Here is a 20,511-nt window from a genome sequence, read left to right on the forward strand (position 1 = left end):
AAGTACTCATAATAAAAACAGCTGACTATCTTATCTGAGCCTCACAATATCCCTGTGAAATGAACAAGGGAAGTGCTGTTATCTCCATCTATTGAATAGGATTTGACATTTTATCAAAAAGACACCTGCACTCATATGTTTCCTGCAGCACTATTCACAATAGCAAAGTCATGGAATCAACTTAAGTGTCCATCAACAGATGACTGGATTTTAAAAAGTGGTATGTATATATAGATATACACACCATGGAATACTACTCAGCCATTAAAAAAAAATGAAATCATGTCTTTTGCAGCAATATGGATGGAACTCGAGGTCATTATCCTAAGTGAAATGGCCCAAAGTCAAAAACTGCACGTTCTCACTTAGAAGTGGGAGGTAAACAATGGGTACACATGGACATACAGGTGGAATAATAGATACTGGAAACTCCAAAAGGCAGGACGGTGAGACAGGGTTGAGGGATAAAATACTACCCACTGGGTACAGTGTTCACTATTCTGGTGATGGGTACATTAAAAGCCCAGACTTCACCATATGCACTATATCCATGTAGCACAACTGTACTTGTACTTCTACATTTACAAAAAATAAAAAAAAATTCTTGCAAGGAGAAAGAATAAAGCAATAAAATAAGATAAAATAATTATAGGATTTGACCTTTAAAATCACAAAAGCAAATGAGAAGTTCCAAAAGAAGTATTTGAAAACCTACCTTTTTAGCATTAAATTCTGTGTCAGCATTGGTCTCAGTTCTTCAGGCCCCGTATCTTTTAAGTTGCTGAGAAAGCCATGGGTGCTAAGGTAGATGTTGTTTACTTTTCCACTCTGTGTTTGGCAGGTCAGCTCTCCGTTATATAGCAGCAAAGGTTTATGAGCAAAAGGAACTTTGGTGCTACCAGCCAAAATAACCTTGGCTCCTACATTATAAAACAGACATCTCAATGCTGAGAGCCAATACTCAGCACAAACATCAGAAAGGAATGTTTTAATTTTACTGCAATGGGAAATTCATTTGTCAGCGAATATACACAAAAGGGGTTTAGTACCTTGTATAGTGTCCTTGTGAAAGACGTAAGTGTACACCTTATCATCATCATAAGCAATAAATACACCTTTATCCATTGGCCAGTTTTCCCAAAGAACACCTTTAATGGTTGGTGAAAAATCTGGGATCTCATAGGTAGCGTCATTAACCTGCAAAATAAAATTTACAGATTTGCCCCAAGTCTGTACTTAAATCATTATCATTTGCCGTGGTAGAAGCCTGTTTGCAGCATTAGCTGGCTTAGCTTATTGAGTCATATTCAACCTAACATCACTCCAACAACAACAGGAAAGAAAGTTTCTTTTTCCATTCCTATCCTAGGTGTGGCTTGAAAAAACTATAGTTCTTTGGAAAATCCAAGGTTTGATCTAAAATCTGGCAAATTTGTACGAGAACCCACAAGTCTAGACACAAAGCTTCAGGTTAAGGAAAAAAAATTAAGGCTGCTCAAGATGACAGAAATTTAAACTACGAACATACTTGTACTTGTGTTCAGAAATTTTTCAATAATACTGAGTATCTGATAATACTGGGTATTAAGAAACAAATTAATTCACATGATTGAAGTAAATTACACTAGGGATGCTTTATTTCAAAAGACTTCTCTAAAATGCATGTCAACAAATATAAATATACAATCATCCCTCAACATCCATGAGGGATTGGTTCCAGGATCTCCCACGGGTAACAAAACCCACAGATGGCCAAATCCCTGAATAAAATGGTGTAATATGTTTATAAACTATGTACACCCTCCCTTATACTTTAAATCATCTCTAGATTACTTATAATACCTAATACAACATAAATGCTATGTAAATAGTTGTCATACTGTATTGGGAATATAGACAACAAAAGTTTTCTGCACAGGTTTAGCATAGACAAAACCATCCATTTTTCCCCTGAATATTTTTGATCCACAGTTTGTTGAATCCGTGGATGAGGAACCCACAGATAGGGTGGGCTGACTGTAATATTATACTAAATAAGCTATTTAAAAAAATCAGTCCATATAAGTCCTATGAACTCAGGCAGGTAGGCTTATATATATCCTGAATAGGGAACTGAAAAATATCTGCCTCATCCTACTCTCAAAATAAGAATGAAATATAAAATTCCTGCAAATAATAATTTATACTACAAAGCTGTGTTAATACAGTAGTTGCTATTATAATATCTACATGTAGCCAGATGTACCTATTAAGCACTGAAATGTACCAAGTCCGAATTGAGATATGTTTAAGTGTAAACTACACACTCAGAGAGTTCGCATGAAAAAAAGATTGTAAAATATCTCATTACTTTTTTTATATTCAATTACACGTTGAAATGATAATATTGAGATACCATTGCACACCAGTCAGAATCGCGATTATTAAGTCAAGAAACAATAGATGCTGGTAAGGCTGAGGAGAAAGAGGAACACTTTTACACTGTTAATGGGAATGTAAATTCGTTCAACCATTGTGGAAGACAGTGTGGCAATTCCTCAAGGGTTAAATTAAATATATTAAAATTAATTTCACCTGTTTGTTTTTATCTTTTAAAAATGTAGCTAATAGAAAATTTTTAATTACATATTTGGTTCACATTATATTTGCATTGAACAGTGCTACTTACAAGATATTGTACTAATTACTTCATTTAATTCTAACCTTATACTCTAGAAGACAGATACTATTATTATTCCCATTTTACAGATGAAGAAACTAAAGTACAGAGAAATCTGCCCAAAGTCACACAGCTAGTAGGTTGACGAGCCAGTATTTGAACCCAGGCAGCCTGGCTCCTGAGTCTCTGCTTCTAACCACTATGTTATACTGATTGTCACTTTGTATAGATGAGCACATCAGTGCCACTGGACTAGTGGCTGAACTGTTTTTAAAAATGGTAACCATTTGTTTAGTGCTTATTATGTGGCTAACACTATAGTAAAAGCTTACATGCATCATCCTATTTACTTTTCATTTAACAACCCTACAAAGTAGGTACTAGAACTGTCTCCATCCTAGACAGACAGAAAAACTGGAAATCCAATAAAACTGAGAGCTCTTTAACAGAAATTATCAAGAAAAAGAGAACTGTAAATGGAGAAGGTAAAAATGAATGAAATCACCTTGTTTAAGGCTGATCTTACTCCTTACCCTTTTCCTAGCAGCTACACCCTATTTCTGAATTTAACTCCTGACAGACACCTAATTTACCCTCCTACTCTCTTGTATATTCTGTCTAAGCCACAGTTTCTAACTGAGGTGAACGCACACAGGGAAATTCAAGGCAGCTCTAATTAGTTCCCTGTTATAGAAAGGAAACCTATTACAAGGTGGAATTTCCGTATTAAGTAGAGGAAACTCGAGGTTTATCTTCATTTATGTCATCCTTCCTCATTTGCTTTGCAACTGGGAGAGGAATGCATTGAGTAAGAACTAGCAGATTAGGAATTTGGCATATATAATCCAGGTACATCTGTGGAAATTTGTTATATTTGTCAAATAAAGAAAGAAAAGAAAAAGAGAAGAGAAGGAAAGGAAGAGAAGGGAAAGTGAAGAGGAAGGGAAGGAAAGGAAAGGAAGAAGGGACAGGCATGGGGAGGAAGTAAGTCTTTGTATCAAGCGAAGTGTAGCAGTGAGGAGCAGGCTGTTTACATTGAGGAGACACCACAGTGAGACCTAGGCACCTGGCAACAGTATTAAGGATGGGTCCACAAGCAGCTGTAGCTTATGTGAATTTGGCCAAAAATATAGTAAACCATTAACGGGATATAAAAAGTAAATGAAAAATCCAATTATAGTTAGCTAATGTAAAGGCACATCTCCTTTTTTCTTAATCTATTTTCAAAAAAGTTAAGGATGTTTAAAAATATGACTGACTGATTTTTAAAATAGGTTCATCCATTTTTATTCATCTAATACAGAAATACCTGTTCCTTGTGCTCAGGATCTTTAAGGAAAGAGGAAAATCAACTGAGGTGGGCAGAAGGGACAGATAAGCTCACTGCCTATCGGGAGAGAAAAGTCACATACAGGCAGATACACTACAATTATTGTATTGTGCAGTAAGTATATAATAAGGTTGAAAGTGGTATGGGATATAATAACTATTTTTCCCACTAAAAATCTTTCTGGGATGGCCACTATGAAAAATTACAGAATAATGGAAAAAGTTTTCTTGATATAGTCATGAGAAATCTATCATAAACATATTATGAAGATGATAGCAAAGAACTACAATCCTTGGCACTAATTAATAGAAAGTTTTACATGTGATAGGCTTTAAACACACTTTTTTTCCCCTATATTGCATTTCAAAAAAATAAACATTTAAAAATGTTCTAGACTTACTGGACAGTAGACAAATCCATCACTTTTTTCATCAATGAAAACTAATCTGGTCCCATTTGGGTCGGGAAAAATCTTTTTCACACTGACAGGATGTCGATAATCATTAACGAATTGCCAGTCTTCAATGTAGAAATACTGAATGACACCAGTCTAAAAAAAAAAAAAATCCATCCATGAAAATATAAAAGGTAGTCAAAGAAATACTAACTTTCAACATTTAAATTAAACATACGTTCTAATTTTAAGAGAAAAATGTCATGTTTTTGATGAAGTGTCTAAGAATAATATTTAGTATATGTGAAAGGTACAGACTCAAGAAAATAAATAAAATGGGAAAAGCTGGGCGCAGTGGCTCTCGCCTGTAATCCCAGCACTTTGGGAGGCCAAGATGGGCAGATCACGAGGTAAGGAATTTGAGACCAGCCTGGCCAATATGGTAAAACCCCGTCTCCACTAAAAATACAAAAACTAGCTGGGCATGGTGGTGGGTGCCTGTAATCCCAGCTACTTGGGAGGCTAAGGCAGGAGAATTGCTTGAACCCAGGAGGCAGAGGTTGCAGTGAGCCGAGATCGCACCATTGCACTCTAGCCTGGGCAACAGAGCGAGACTCTGACTCAAAAAAATAAAAAATAAAAAATAAAAATAAAAATAAAAATAAAATGGGAATGTACTTGTGATTAAACAGTCTATTAATTCTAATATTCTTAGTGATATTAAAGCATAATTGGTTTTTAGAATTCTTACTTGCTAGAAATACCCCTATTATATAGGGGTAACTTTTAAATACATTATTTTAATTTTTTTGCTATTAATCAATAAATTAGAAAATTAATTTGAAGACAAAAAATCCACCTGATAGAATCAACTGAATGTATATTAGCAATGAACATGTACATACCAAAATTAAAAATGCAATACCATTTACAATTACTCAAAAAATGAGATACTTGGGTATAAATTTAAACATAACATGCCCAGGACTTGTATGCTGAAAATTACAAAACACTAATGAAAGACACAAAAGATTTAACTAAATGGAGAGGTATACTGTGTTCATGGATGGGAAATTAACATGTTAATTATTCCCATCTGATATAAAGGTTTAATATCATTCTAATAAAAGAAATCTCAACAAGATTTTTTTGTAGATATACACACAATTATTCTAAAATTTATACAGACTGATAAACTAGAAGAGCTAAAACAATTTTGAAAATAAAGTGGGAAATTAGTCTACCCAATTTTAAGGCTTTCTTTTTATAGCTATAGTAATCAAGACTGCGTAGTATTGGTGGAAGAACAGATACACACATCAATGGAAGCCTGAAATAGAGACAGATATGTTCAGCTGATTCTTTTTCCTGTTTTAAAGATGCCTGTATTTGGCCAGGCGTGGTGGCTCATGCCTGTAATCCCAGCATGTTGGGAGGCCGAAGTGGGTGGATCACAAGGTCAGGAGTTCCAGACCAGCCTGACCAACATGGTGAAACCCCGTCTCTACTAAAAATACAAAAATTTGCTGGGTCTGGTGGCGCATGCCTGTAATCCCAGCTACTCAGGAGGCGGAGGCAGGAGAACCTCTTGAACCCAGGAGGTGCAGGTTGCAGTGTGCTGAGATCGCGCCACTGCACTCCAGCCTGGGCGACAAAGCGAGACTCCATCTCAAAACAAAAACAAAAATAAAAAACGAAAAACAAAGAGGATTGTACTTTTATTCTTATTTTTAATAGCTTTATCGATATAATTTACATACCATAAAATTCACCCTCTTAAAGTATACAACTCCATGGTTTTTTGCATATTCACAGAGTTGTGCAATACTTCATCACAATCAATATTAAAACATTTCATAACCTCAAAAAGAAACTCTACTTGGCTGTCAATCTATATGCCCTTCAGTGGGCAAATGTTAAACAAACTACTACATCCACACCATGGAATACGACTCAATAACAAAATGGAACAAACTATGGATACACACAACTTAGATGAATCTCCAGAGAAGTCTGCTGAGTGAAAAAAAAGCCAGTCTCAAAATATTGCATACTGTTTGATTCCATTTATACAACATTATTGAAATGGCAAAATTATGCAAATGTAGAACAAGTTATTTGTTACCAGGGGTTAAGAATGGGGTGGCAGCAAGAGGGAAGTGGCTATAAAACAGCAACATGAGGGATCCTTGTGGTAACAGAATTGTTCTGTATGTTGACTGTACTAATGTCAATATCCTGGTTGTGATTACTACAATGTTACCACTGCGGGAAACTAGGTAAAGGGGTGACTAGGACTTCTCTCTCTCTGCATTGTTTCTTACAACTGCATGTGAATTTTACAAGGATCTCAAAACGGAAAGTTTAATTAAAATTTAAAAAAAGGTAACATTTTCGACTTCAGGGCAAGATAGAGAAGGATAATCTTTTCAAAAAATGGTGCTGGAACAACTGGATATCATTTGCAAAAAGTGATCTACACCTCATGGCATAAACAAAATTTAACTCAAAGTATCATGGACCTAAATGTAAAACATAAAACTATAAAATTTCTAGAAGAAAACATAGGAAAAAATTTTGTGATGTTGGGTTAGGCAAAGATTTCTTAGCTATGACACCAAAAGCACGATCCATGAAAAAATAAATTGATAAACTGGACTTTGTAAACATTTAAAAAGTATCTTCTCTTTGAAAGACACTGTTAAGAGAATAAAAATACAATCTGTGTGCTGGAGGAAAATATTTGCAAAGCATACATCTGATAAAGGAGTTGAATCCAAATATATATAAAGAACTCTCATAAATCAATAAGAAAACAAACTCAATCAAAAATTGGTCAAAAAATTGAACAGACGCTTCACCAAAGATATACAGAAAGCAAATAAACATATGCTAAGTGCCACATCATTAGTTCATTAGGAATCCAAATTAAAATAACAATGATACCACTACACAACTATTAGAGTGGCTAAAATGAAAAAGACTGATCATGTCACGTCTTGGTGAGGACATAGAGGAACTGGAACACTCACACTGTTGATGGGAATGTAAAATGGTACAACCGATTTAGAGAACAGTTTGCCAGTTTCTTGAACATGAATGTTGATAGAGGCTTTATTTGTAGATACCCCAAACTGGAAATAACTCAAATGTTCACCTATAATTCTTGGATAAGTGAATTATGATATATGCATACTATAGACTACTACTACTCAGCAATAAAAAGAAATGAATTACTGACACACACAGCAGCGTAATGCATCTCAAAAAAATTAATGTTGAATAAAAGAAGACAAACAAAAAGTAGTACATACTTTATGTTTCCATTTATATAAAACTCTAGAATATACATTTATTACATTTACAGTTACAGAAAAAGCGTGGGGTGGGGACGGATGAGAGGGAGGAATCATAAAGGAGCAGGAGAAAACTTTTGGGGGTGATGAGTATGTTCACTATTTCTTTTTTTTTTTTGAGATGGAGTTTCACTCTTGTTGTCCAGGCTGGAGTGCAGTGGCGTGATCTTGGCTCACTGCAACCTCTGCCTGGGTTCAAGTGATTCTCCTGCCTCAGCCTCCTGAGTAGCTGGGATTATAGGCATGCGCCTCCATGCCCAGCTGATTTTTTTTTTTTTTTTCTGAGACAGTCTTGCTCTGTCGCCCAGGCTGGAGTGCAGTGGCACAATCTCGGCTCACTGCAAGCTCCGCCTCCCGGGTTCATGCCATTCTCCTGCCTCAGCCTCCTGAGTAGCTGAGACTACAGGTGCCGGCCACCACGCCCGGCTAATTTTTTGTATTTTTAGTAGAGACGGGGTTTCACCATGTTGGTCAGGCTTGTCTTGAACTCCTGACCTCAAGTGATCCACCCGCCTCAGCCTCCCAAAGTGTTGGGATTACAGGTGTGAGCCATGGTGCCTGGCCATGTTCACTATTTTCACTGAAGTGATGGTGTTTAATGGGTGTATACATATGTCAAAACCTATCAAATTGTATACTTTTTAATTTTAATTCATTTGTTTTTTTGGAGACAGAGTCCTGCTCTGTCACCCAGGATGTGTGCAGTGGTGCGATCTCGGCTCACTGCAACCTCCGCCTGCTGGGCTCAAGCGATTCTCCTGCCTCAGCCTCCCGAGTAGCTGGGACTACAGGCATGCACCACCACGCCCAGCTAATTTTTGTATTTTTAGTACCAACGAGATTTTACCATCTTGCCTAGGCTAGCCTCAAACTCCTGAGCTCAGGCTATCAGCCTGCCTTGGCCTCCCAAAGTGCTGGGATTACAGGCATGTGCCACCGCGCCCATCCAAATTGTATAACTTTAATAGTGCATTTTTTTGCATATCAATTAAACTTCAGTAAAGCTGCCAAAAAACATGATATTTTCTGAATCACTCAAGAATGAAACTGGGATAGTTGCTGCTTTATGAACAGACTACTACACTTATTCCAAAAGCACTGTGGCATAGTGGAAAGAGTAGATTTTCCATCAGGAAATCTTAGTTTAAGTTCCACTTTGCTACAGACTTGCTAGCCTCTCAATCTTCAGTATCTTCCTCCCGAAAATTTCCCTGTGTATTTTATAGATAATGAGATAAAATAAGTGAGATCAGGGCTCTATAAACTATTAGTGTCATACAAATTTACTATTCCATATGTTTCCATATCACCAAATTACCTGATATATGAGACCTACCTTACTGATGTATATTATCTCAAAGACTTACTAGTTTAGGTCAAACATAAATTTTAAAAAGTCTCTCATATGGCAACAAGCATGCTTTAAAACATGTTATTTTCAAAAAAATAATTTAGGCCAGGCTCCTGTGTCCCATGCCTGTAATTCCAGCACTTTGGGAGGCCAAAGTAGGAGGATCACTTGAGACTAGGAGTTCAAGACCAGCTCGAGCAGCAGAGTGAGACTCAGTTTCTACCCCCACCAAAAAAAAAAAAAAAATTAATTAGCAGGTTTCTAAGATAAATAAATAAATAAAAAGAAAATATAAAAAATGTTTTGGCTGGTCATGGTGGCTTGCGCCTGTAATCCCAGCACTTTGGGAGGCTGAGGCGGGTGGATCATGAGGTCAGGAGTTCAAGACCAGCCTGGCCAAGATGATGAAACCCCATCTCTACTAAAAATACTAAAATTAGCTGAGTGTGGTGGCGGGTGCCTGTAATCTCAGCTACTAGGGAGGCTGAGGCAGAGAATTGCCTGGATGACAGAGAGAGACTCCGTCTCAAAAAAAAAAAAAAATCAAGGAGATCCGTTTCTAAAAAAAAAAAAAAAAAAGAAGAAGAAGAAGAAAAGAAAAAAGAAAAATAATTTAAAAAACTAAAAATTAGCAGGGCATGGTGGCATGCACCTGTCCTAGCTACTCACAAGGATGAGGCAGGAGGATTGCTTGAGCCCAGGAGGTTGCGATTGTAGTAAGCTATGATCGTGCCACTGCATTCCACCCTGGGCGACAGAGTAACACCCTGTCTCTAAAAAACAATAATAATAATGATAATTTCATGTCAGAAAGTGGAAACTTTTAAAATAGTAAATAACTTTTTCTTTGTTGTTGTTTTTTTTTGTTTGTTTTTCAGACGGGGTCTTGCTCTGTCACACAGGCTGGAGTGTAGTGGCGTGATCTCAGCTCACTGGCAACCCACCCCCGGGGCTCAAATGATCTTCCCACCTCAGCCTCCTGAGTAGCTGGGACCACAGGCACACACCACCACGCCTGGCTATTTTTTTGTATTTTTATTAGAGATGGGGGTGTCACCATGTTGCTCAAGATGGTCTCGAACTCCTGAGCTCAAGCAATCCACCCGCCTCGGCCTCCCAAAATGCTGAGATTTTAGGTGGGAGCCACTGCACCTGGCCACTATTTTGCTAAAGTGGAAAACAAAGCATTTTCTAACAACTTAATGCTTTTACAGACTGAACAAGGTAACAGGTATGATACGCTTTGAAAAATCTGTGAAAACTGTTTACAAATATAAGATGCTATAACTGGTTTATGTGCATGTGGCTATTGTAATATTTGGACATTTAGGGTACCTATGGTTCAAAGGACCAAGAAATTGAAGTCAGATTCTCAATATTCAATTAATTTTAATATTTGCTGAATGCCTACTAAATGCAGGCATTAGAGATGTGAAGTTGAATTGTCTATGTTCATCACCAAATTAAATCCTTAAAGCACCCAGATAAGGAAAACAAGGCTTGGAGGGGTTAAGCACCAGCTATAAGTAATAAAATTGGTGTTTGAGGCCAGATTTGCCAGGCTCCAAAGTCTGAGCTTTTCACTAGGCCATCAAAATTGCTTAAAATCATAAAACCACTGATATTAACAAGTCATGCCACCTGCATGTTATATATATGTACAGTCATTCGCCACATAATGTTTCGGTTGACGATGGACTGTGTACATGATGGTAGTCCCATAAGATCAGGATGGAGCTGAAAAATTCCTATTGCCTAGTGACATCATGGATGTCATAATGTCAGAGCATAAGGCCTTACCCTCAAGTTTGTATTGATGCTGGTGTAAACAAACCTCATGTGCTGCCAGTTATATAAAAGTATAGCACATATAATTATGTGTAGTACATAATACTTGATGATGATAATAAATGTTACTGGTTTATGTATTTATCATACTATACTTTTTATTGTTATTTTGGAGTGCACTTCTATTTATTAAAAAAAAGTTAACTGTAAAACAGGCTCAACCAGGTCCTTCAGGAGGTATCCAGATGAAGGCATTGTTATCACAGGAGATGACAGCTCCATGCATGTTATTCGTGCTGAAGACCTTTCAGTGGGACAAAAGATGCGGAGGTGGGAGACAGTGATACTGATGATCTTGATGCGATGCAGGCCTGCACTAATGTGTGTGTTTGTGTCTTAGTTTTTATAAAAATTTAAAAGTTAAAAAAAGTGAAAAACAGAGGAAAGCTTATAGAATAGGATATAAGAAAATATTTTTTAAGAAAATATTTTGTGTAACTGTACCATGTGTGTTTTAAGCTAAGTGTTACTACAAAGGAGTCAAAAAGTTTTTTTAAATTTAAAAGCTTATAAAGTTATAGTGAGCTAAGGTTAATTTATTTTTGAAGAAAAAATGTTTAAATAAATTTAGTGTCCCTAAGTGTACAGTGTTGATAAAAATCTATGGTAGTGTACAGTAATGCTGCAGGCCTTCACATTCACTCACCACTCACTCACTCACTCACCCAGAGCCATTTCCAGTCCTGCAAGCTTCTGTCATGGTAAGTGCCCTATACAGGCATGCCATTTTAAATATTTTATATCATACATATACTGAACCTTGTCTATGTCTAGATAGCACTGTGTTACAATTACCTATAGTATTCAGTACAGTCATATGCTGTACTGGTTTGTAGCCTAGGAGCAATAGGCTCTACCACACAGGCTAGGTGTGCAGGGGGCTGTACCATCTAGGTTCCTGTAAGCACACTCTATGACATCCACACAATGATGAAATTGCCCAATGACACATTTCTCAGAATGTATCCCCACTGTGAAGAGACACGTGAATGTATATAATTAGTCACAGATAACTTCATTAATTGTATTGGATTCAATATAGAAAAAAGACTGGTAAGAAAAGGGAATGATCGAGATCACAAAATAAAATTTAGAAATTCCCAATGTTCTCTAAAAAAGAAGGCAATACATACATCTGTACCATAGATGAGGAAATCACTAGTTAAGGCGTGGCATAAGATACGGCACTTATCATCCACTGCTGGGAAAAGCCGAGTCTCACGTTCTTCTTGAGCATCCAAGATTTCGCTTTCTATCTAAGACGTAAAGAATAATAATGGCTCACAGATTTATTTGAGTAAACCTGCTATACAACATTTAGGGGTATCTTTATTTATTCAAGTTCAACTAAACATTCAGGCTCCCGAGACTACCAGAGGTCAGTTTAGTCAGAAAGCTATCAGACAGGAACCACGGCTCGCCAGCAAGGTAGCACAGATGTCCCTCTTAGTGTGAACAGTCTTTACTGCAGGCTCTGCAGCTATCTAATTGTTAATTTCTTTGTCTTCCCAGATGTAAAGAGCCATGAAACAGATGTGAGAGATGCCCTGACTTAAAAGCCCCCTCTTCACAGGTGCCAACATCTCTTGAACAACTCAGCAGGCATGGTTTCAAAGACCCCCACACACAAAACGCCCGAATATGAGTCAACACGTTCCAGGAAGCCCAAAGGTATGGCATTCCCATCAGGTTTTCATAGTTCATGTATAGTTCCTTCTAGCTGCCATTTACCAGCAGGGTAATTATTATTATTATTACTGTTTTACTAAAGGCTATGTTGTGAGTAGCACTGTTGGTATTTATCAGGTTTTTGGGGAACAGGGTTAGAAAGTCAACAGAACTTCTCATATAGAAGGGGAAGCATTTTCTTAATCCTTTACTCACACCTGGCTTTCTAGTTAGTCTGTACATCCTTGCTTCCTGACCAATATTCTTGACAATCAGACATTAGGCTGTTCATCATAACTTAACTTAGCACGTCTCCAGGACATCAAAATTATACTTACCAAATGTAACTGGACTTTGCCTTCAAAAAGTGCAGCAGCATAGTCAGAATGAAGGCAAATACTGGCTACTGTTCCCAGATACTCCATATCTTTCAATTTTTTCACAGCTGTAGCAATTTTTAAAAACCAACACATTAAAATATTGGTAAAACTATCTCATACATACTTGCAAATAATTTTAAAAGGTGCTTTTGCAAAAATATTCTGAACTTAAAATTTCATTTTAATCTTAAATGATTAAATGATTAAATTGAATCTTAAAGATTAAATTTCATTTTAATCTTAGTTGCCATATAAATTTGCCTTCAGGCATTCCATTATGGTTTACGTGAAACAAAGTAATAGAAAATAAAATTATATGCAAAACAATTAAGAATTAAACCTTAAGTGGCAAGAAACTTAATGGTGTTTCCTGTTTAACAGGTTAATTTTCAGGCTTGTTCTATTCCTGAGGGTTATCTGACCTAGAATTGGAGAAAGGTGATGGGGTGGAGGCAGGGGAAGAAAAAACAAAACAAGGTTTTCCTCACATGCTAATAGCTATTATTCAAAGAATAAAAGGGGAGACAGAACTAACATTTATTAAGTACCCACTAGGTTTAGGAGTGCTTAAAAAAAGTCACTGTGCCAAGTGAGATCACACATTTTGTTTTATTTAATCTTCCTCATGATCCATTAAAAGTAGAAGTATCCTCATTTTCCAGATGAGTAAGGCTCACAAGTGTAAAGTCATTTGTCTATAGTCACTTAGCTAACAGAGGCAGAAGGGGAAATCAAATCCAGGGCCTCTCTAATTCTGAAGCTCAAACTCTACCCACTATGCTATGCTGCCTTCACTACAAAGGTAAAGAATAAAAGCTTTCTAAAAATTACGCAAATTTTTAGAAGACTTACAAAACCATTTAAGCTAAGAATGAGATATGTGAACAAAAAAGAGTGAAAGACTTGGTCCTAAAAGAAACTTCTAGTGCTGCCCAAATAAGGACAGAAATTATGTGCTAGATAAGAATAAACTGGATTTAGACTTGCCATTCTCTCCAAGGACATAAAACCAAGCTCGATTATTCATTCCGACGGCCAGATGATAAAGACCTACTGCCACAAAGCTGGGTTCCACATCAACAGAAACTGTGATTGGTAGCTCCTATAATAGAGAAAATAGTAATAAACCAATGGCTAAACTTATTTTAATTTTACTAATAAATAAAAGAAAAATAACACCATTTTCATACTCCTTCAACAGGGTTGGCTACGGTGACTTCAAGGAGGGAGGTGAGATAGGCAATCCTTGTGCTGCAGGCATCCCCAAGTATGGGAAGCTTGGTCAGGAAAACATGAAGTGAGCCCCTTTGGGTAGAGAGTGCTAGCAACTGGCCATCATCAGTCCAGGACAAGGTACCCAATCCTGAAATAATTGACAAAATAAATGATTATTCAAAAACAATATATCGTTGTAGGCAGCAAACAAATATTTTCATTTAAGCTACCAGAGACATAACAATTTTCAAATATTTTCCTTACTAGTTTAAGTAGTTTTTTTTTAGACTAGGAAATTTGCCATGGATTGGCATAAGAATATGAGCATTGGCTCACTCCCTGTGGCTCAAAGGGAAAGTACAGTTATATGTCACTTTACAACAGGGCTGTGTTCTGAGAAATCTGTCATTAGGTGACTTTGTTGTTGTGTGAACATCATAGAGTGTACTTACACAAACATAGATGAAATAGCCTACTACGTACCTAGGCTATATGGTATAGCCTATTGCTCCCAGGCTATAAGCCTGCACGGCATGTTACTGTACTGAACACTGTAGGCAAATGTAACATAGCAGTAAGTACTTGCACATTGAATCATATCTAAATATAGAAAATGTACAGTAAGCCTGAGCAACAAAACAAGACCCTGTCTCAAAAAAAAAAAAAAAAGAAAGAAAAGGTAGCAAATATAGACCATGTATGTGGACCACTGTTGACTGAAACGTCATTATGTGGGTCATGACTGTATATAAGAATTTATACTTTACATTAGAATTAGGATAAAATTCACTATAAATCTCTGGATCAAAGTAGACATATCTTTCTAGTCAAGCAGTATGACAACATAATTACTAAAATGAGGAGACTATTTTAGGGAACTGTAGTGAAGAGTATTAAAATTTATTTCTGGCCAGGCACAGTGGCTCACACCTGTAATCCCAGCACTTTGGGAGGCCAAGGTGGGTGGATCGCCTGAGGTCAGCAGTTCGAGACCAGCCTGGGCAACATGGTGAAACCCCATCTCTACTAAAAATACAAAAATTAGCTGGGCGTGGTGGTGCGTGCCTGTAATCCCAGCTACTTGGGAGGCTGAGACAGGAGAATAGCTTGAGCCTGGGAGGTGGAGGTTGCAGTGAGCAGAGATCACGCCATTGCATTCCATCCTGGGCTACAAAACGAGACTCCATCTCAAAAAAAAAGAAAAAAAATTTATTCCTCCTACAACAAATGCAAGTCAAATAACAAACACAACCTTACTCTCTGTAACTGGAACGATAAAATGTCGATCTGCTTCAGAAAAATCAATACCTTTATTTTCCTCATCCAGGTTGAGTATAGCATACATGTCTTTTAAGTCAACCAAGTCTTGGATTTTAATGCTGAAAAACAAAAATGTATTTTTAAAAAATATGTATGATCTTTATATAAAACTGTTTTAGTTCACAAAAAACTATAAACCATGGAATAGGTTACTGGTCTCCAAAATGTGATGTACAGAATGATCTATTGCGTTAAGGTAAGAAAATATTAGAATTTCTGTACTTCATTATATTTTATCTTTAAATTTTTGGGTTTGTTGTTGTTGGTTGTTTGTTTACTGTGTGCAGAGGTGCGGGGCGGGTAGGGTTGTGCCTGGCTTAATCTCTGATCTATAGCTTCAGGAATAAGGAGGTTAAAATTGTCCTGAAGAAATTTGGGTACGAAAATATTCTCCTGAGTACTATTAATTATTGAAAGATGATACAGGTTTCTCTTTACAATGTGTTCCCTTTCTCCCCTGCCCAGAGTTCTTTCATACAAAAGGAAGTGAATTATAGTATAGAAAGAACATTAAATTTGGATCAGAAGGATCAGGTTGAAAGCTCTGAAAAATGTGGGCATAACATTATTTTATAAGGTTGTAATAAGAATAAATAAGTTGATGTAAATGAAAGTTGTGTAGTACAATGTTGGGAACTAATAGTTGTAACATTTCTTTCCTCCTAATCTCCTTTTCTCCTTTCTCTTCTCTTCCAGTGTTTTCCTCTTACATTTTTTCCCTCATTATTTTCATTTAATTGAACTTTTAAGATAATTTTAGATTCACAGGTAGTTGTAAGAGGCAATATATAGAGAGAGATTCCATGTCCCCTTTTCTCCCAATAGTAACATCTTGAAACACTACAGTGTATATCACAATCAGGATACTGACATTGATAGAAACCACAAATCTTATTCCGACGTCCCTAGTTTTACTTGTACTCAGTGTGTGTGTTTAGTAACTTTCTCACACATGAGATTCATGAGATTCACAACCATAGTCAGGATATGGATAGTTCCATGACCACAAGGATCTCTCATGTTGCCTTTTTATAAACACTCACCTCCTTCCTTCTGACCCCAGCTCCATCTCTAACCTCTGGGAATCACTAATCTGTTCTTTGTTTTTATAATTCTCTCTCTTCAAGAACATTATATAAATGAAATCATATAGTATGCAACCTGTTGAGACTGGCTTTTTTCCATTCAGCGCAATCCTTTGGAAATTCATTCAAGTTGTTGGGTGTATCAACAGGTTGTTCCTTTTTATTGTTGAGTAGCGTTCTATGGCATGGATGAACCATTCACCCACTGAAGGACACCTGGATTGTTTCCAGTTTTTGGCTATTACAAATAAAGTTGCTATAAACATTCACATACAGGTTTTTATCTGAATGTAGGTGTTCATTTCTCTGGAATAAATGGCCAGATGTCTAACTGCTGGATCATATGGTAATCGCATGTCTAGTTTTTTAAGATACTGCCAAACTGTTTTCCAGAGTAGCTGTACCATGATGCGTTCCCACCAGCAATGTATGAGTAATCCAGTTTCTCCTCATCCTTACCCACATTTGGTGTTACCACTATTTTTCATTTTAGTCATTCTAATAGATGGGTAGTGATAGCTAATTGTGGTTTTAATTAGCATTTCCCTAATGGCTAATCATGTTGAGTATCTTTTCATGTATTTGTTATTATTTGGTGAAATCTATGTTTTTGCCTATTTTCTAATAGGGTTGTTCGCTTTTTTAAATGTTGGGTTTTTGTTTAATGGTAACTATATAAGTAAATTTATTATTTCTGTGTTGCATAAATTGATATGTAAATAGATAATTGACATGTAAACAAAAATAGTATCAACATAGTGTTGGGCTGATAACATACACAGATGTTAAACATACGACATACTGTTGGGTCTTGAGAGTCCTTTACAATTCTAGATACTAGCCCTTTGTTGGATATGTGGTTTGCAAATATTTTCTCATTTTGCAGCTTATCTTTTCATCTTATTTATTTGTTTATTTATTTTCAGAGTCAAGGTTTCACCACGTTGGCCAGGCTGGTCTCAAACTCCTGACCTCAGGTGATGTGCCTGCCTTGGCCTCCCAAAGTGCTGGAATTACAGATGTGGGGCACCGCGTCCGGCCATCTTTTCATCTTTAATAGAGTATTTCACAAAGCATAAGTTTTAAATTTTGATGAAATCTACTTTATCAATTTTTCCTTTTATAGATTGTACTTTTGGTTTCAAGTCTAAGAACTCTTTGCCTAACCCTAGATCCAAAAGATATCCTCCTATGTTTTACATTTTATATTTAAGTCCGTGAGTGAATTTTTTATTAAGGTGTAAGGTTTGTGTTGAAATTTTTTTTTTTCACTTGTGGATGTCTAATTGCCCCAGTACCATTTGTTGAAAAGGGTATTTTGCTTTTATTGAAATATTTTTCACCTTTGTCAAAAACCAACTGTGCATATTTATGTGGGTTTATTTCTGTCTTCTCTATTCTGTTCCATTGATTGATATGTCTTTTCCTCTGCCAATGATACATAGTCTTGATGATTGTAGCTAAACAAGTTTTTATATTGGGAAGAATGATTTCTCCCATTTTATTGTTCTTTTTTAAGATTGCTGTTGGCTATTTTAGGATCTGTGCCTATCTACATCTATCTATCTATCTATCTATCTATCTATCTATCTATCTATCTATCTATCATCTATCTCTATCTGTCTATATTAGAATAAGCATGCCTATGCCTACAAAGAAGCATGCTGGGATTTTGATATAAATTTCATTAAACAATAGATCAACTTGGGGGAACTGACATCTTCACTTTGTTGAGCTTTTCAGTCTATGAACACAGTATATCTCTCTACTTATTTGGGTCTAATTTGATCTGTTTCATCAGCATTTTATAATTTTCAGCAAAGACACTGTACAGGCTTTGTTAGAGGTATACTTCAGCAGTTCAGTTTCTTTGGAGTGACTGAAAATGCTATTGGTTTTCATTTTTGTTTTCATTGTTAATGTTCATTGTTAGTATACAGAAATATGATTAATTTTTGTGTGTTGATCTTGTATCCTACAATCTTGCTCAACTCATTTATTAGTTTTAGTTCTAGGAGTTGCTTTTTTGCAGAAAAATAAACTAAAACTCATTTATTAGTTTTAGTTCCAGGAGTTGCTTTCATGTAGAAAATTCCAAGATTTTTATGTAGAAAATCCCAAGATGATCATGACCTCTGCAAATAGAGATAGTTTTCCTTCCTCCTTTCTAATCTGAGTGCTGTGTATTTCTTTTTCTTGCCTATTGCAGTGGCTAGAACTTCTAATGCTAGGTTGATTAAGAGTAGTGAGAGCAGATATTCTTGTCTTGTTCCTAATCTTAAGGGACAAGCATTCCGTCTTTCACCATTAAGCATGATATTAGGTGTAGGTTTTTTGCAGTTGTTCTTTTTTTTTTTGAGACAGGGTTTCACTCTTTTGCCCAGGCTGGAGTGCAGTGACACAATCACAGCTCACTGCAGCCTCAACCTCCTAGGCTCAAGTGATCCTCCCACCTCAGCCTCCCAAGTTGCTGGGACTACAGGAAACGACCACAGCTCACTGTAGCCTCAACCTCGCAGGCTCAAGTGATTCTCCCACCTCAGCCTCCCAAGTTGCTGGGACTACAGGCAACTTGTAGAGATGGGGTCTCGCCATATTGCCCAGGCTGGTCTTGAACTCCTGGGCTCAAGTGATTCTCCCACCTTGGCCTCCCAAGGTGCTGGGATTGCAGGCGTGAGCCACTGTGCCCGGCCTATATTGTTCTTTATCAAATTGAGGTAATTACCTGCTATTCCTAACTTGCTGAGAGTTTTTATCATGAAGGTGTGCTGGACTTTGTGCAATGCTTTTTCTGGGTCAATTGATGTGATTATATGGTTGTCTTTTTTAGCTTCTGATATAGTGATTACATTTTTTTTTTGTTTTCTTTTTGAGACAGGGTCTTGCTCTGTTGTTCAGGCTAGGGTGCAGTGATGCAACTGCAGCTCAATGCAACCTCAAACTCCTTGGCTCAGCAATCCTCCCACCTTAGCTTCCTGAGTAGCTAGGAATACAGGCACATGCCGCCATGCCTGGCTATTTTGTTTTAGAGATGGGGTCTCGCTATATTGCCCAGGCTAGTCTCGAACTCCTAGCTTCAGGTGATCCTCCTGGCTCAGCCTCCCAAAGCGCTGGGATTACAGCCATGTGCCACTGCACCTGACCTAGATTACACTGATTTTTAAATATTGAACCATTTGATATTTTCAGTATCTGAAATAAATCACACTTGGTCATGAAGTATAATTCTTTTTATACATTGCTACATTCAGTTTGTTAAATTTTGTTTAGAATTTTCATGCTCAAGTTTATGAGAGATATTGACCTGTATTTTTGTTTTTTAATACACTGTCTTTGTTTGGTCTTGGTATAAAGGTAATACTAGCCTTATAAAATAAGTTGAAATGTTCTCTACTCTTTTATTTTCTAGAAGAGATTTTTAAAAAATTGGTATTAATCCTTTCTCAAGTGTTGGGCAAAATTCTTCAATGAAACCATACAGGCCTTGAGATTTATTTTTTGGGAGCATTTAAATCACTAATTCCATTTTATTGTAGTTATAGGGCTAATCCAGATGATCTGTTTTCATTTGGGTTGAGTTTTGGTAGTTTGCAGTTTTCAAAGAATTGTCCCATTTCTTCTAGGTTGTCAAATTTTGAGCATAAAATTGTTTGTAGTATTCCTTTATTATTCTCATAATGGCTTTCAGATCTGTAGGGATACTCCTGTTTCATTCTTGATATTGGTGATTTGTTGTGTCTATTCTCTTTTTATTTTTGTCAGGCTTGTTAGAGGCTTACCAATTTTATTTTCTTCAAAGAACCAGCTTTTTGTTTAATTGATTTTTTTTTTCTTTGAGATGGAGTCTCGCTCTGTCACCCAGGCTGGAGTGCGATGGTGTGAACTTGGCTCACCGCAACCTCTGC

At 36.7% G+C, this 20,511-nt stretch overlaps 1 protein-coding gene across 7 annotated transcripts in view; it reads right to left on the minus strand.

Annotated features, from left to right (window-relative positions):
* WDR19 (WD repeat domain 19) overlaps nt 1-20,511 on the minus strand; it is a 98,621-nt gene that overhangs the window by 50,956 nt on the left and 27,154 nt on the right. For all 7 annotated transcript variants that reach the window (XR_004027209.1, XR_004027211.1, XR_004027210.1 and 4 more), the window contains 8 exons: nt 15,510-15,580; nt 14,177-14,349; nt 13,974-14,088; nt 12,945-13,051; nt 12,072-12,194; nt 4,390-4,539; nt 1,050-1,197; nt 716-920 (listed from right to left, as the gene is read on the minus strand). Coding sequence is in view for 4 of the 7 variants with exons in the window: in XM_030800832.1 (XP_030656692.1) it covers nt 716-920; nt 1,050-1,197; nt 4,390-4,539; nt 12,072-12,194; nt 12,945-13,051; nt 13,974-14,088; nt 14,177-14,349; nt 15,510-15,580 (1,092 nt within the window). In the remaining 3 variants the exon portion in view is untranslated. The remainder of the gene's footprint in view (nt 1-715; nt 921-1,049; nt 1,198-4,389; nt 4,540-12,071; nt 12,195-12,944; nt 13,052-13,973; nt 14,089-14,176; nt 14,350-15,509; nt 15,581-20,511) is intronic.

This window comes from Nomascus leucogenys, chromosome 20, assembly GCF_006542625.1.
Source record: "Nomascus leucogenys isolate Asia chromosome 20, Asia_NLE_v1, whole genome shotgun sequence".
NCBI classification, from domain to species: Eukaryota; Metazoa; Chordata; class Mammalia; order Primates; family Hylobatidae; genus Nomascus; species Nomascus leucogenys.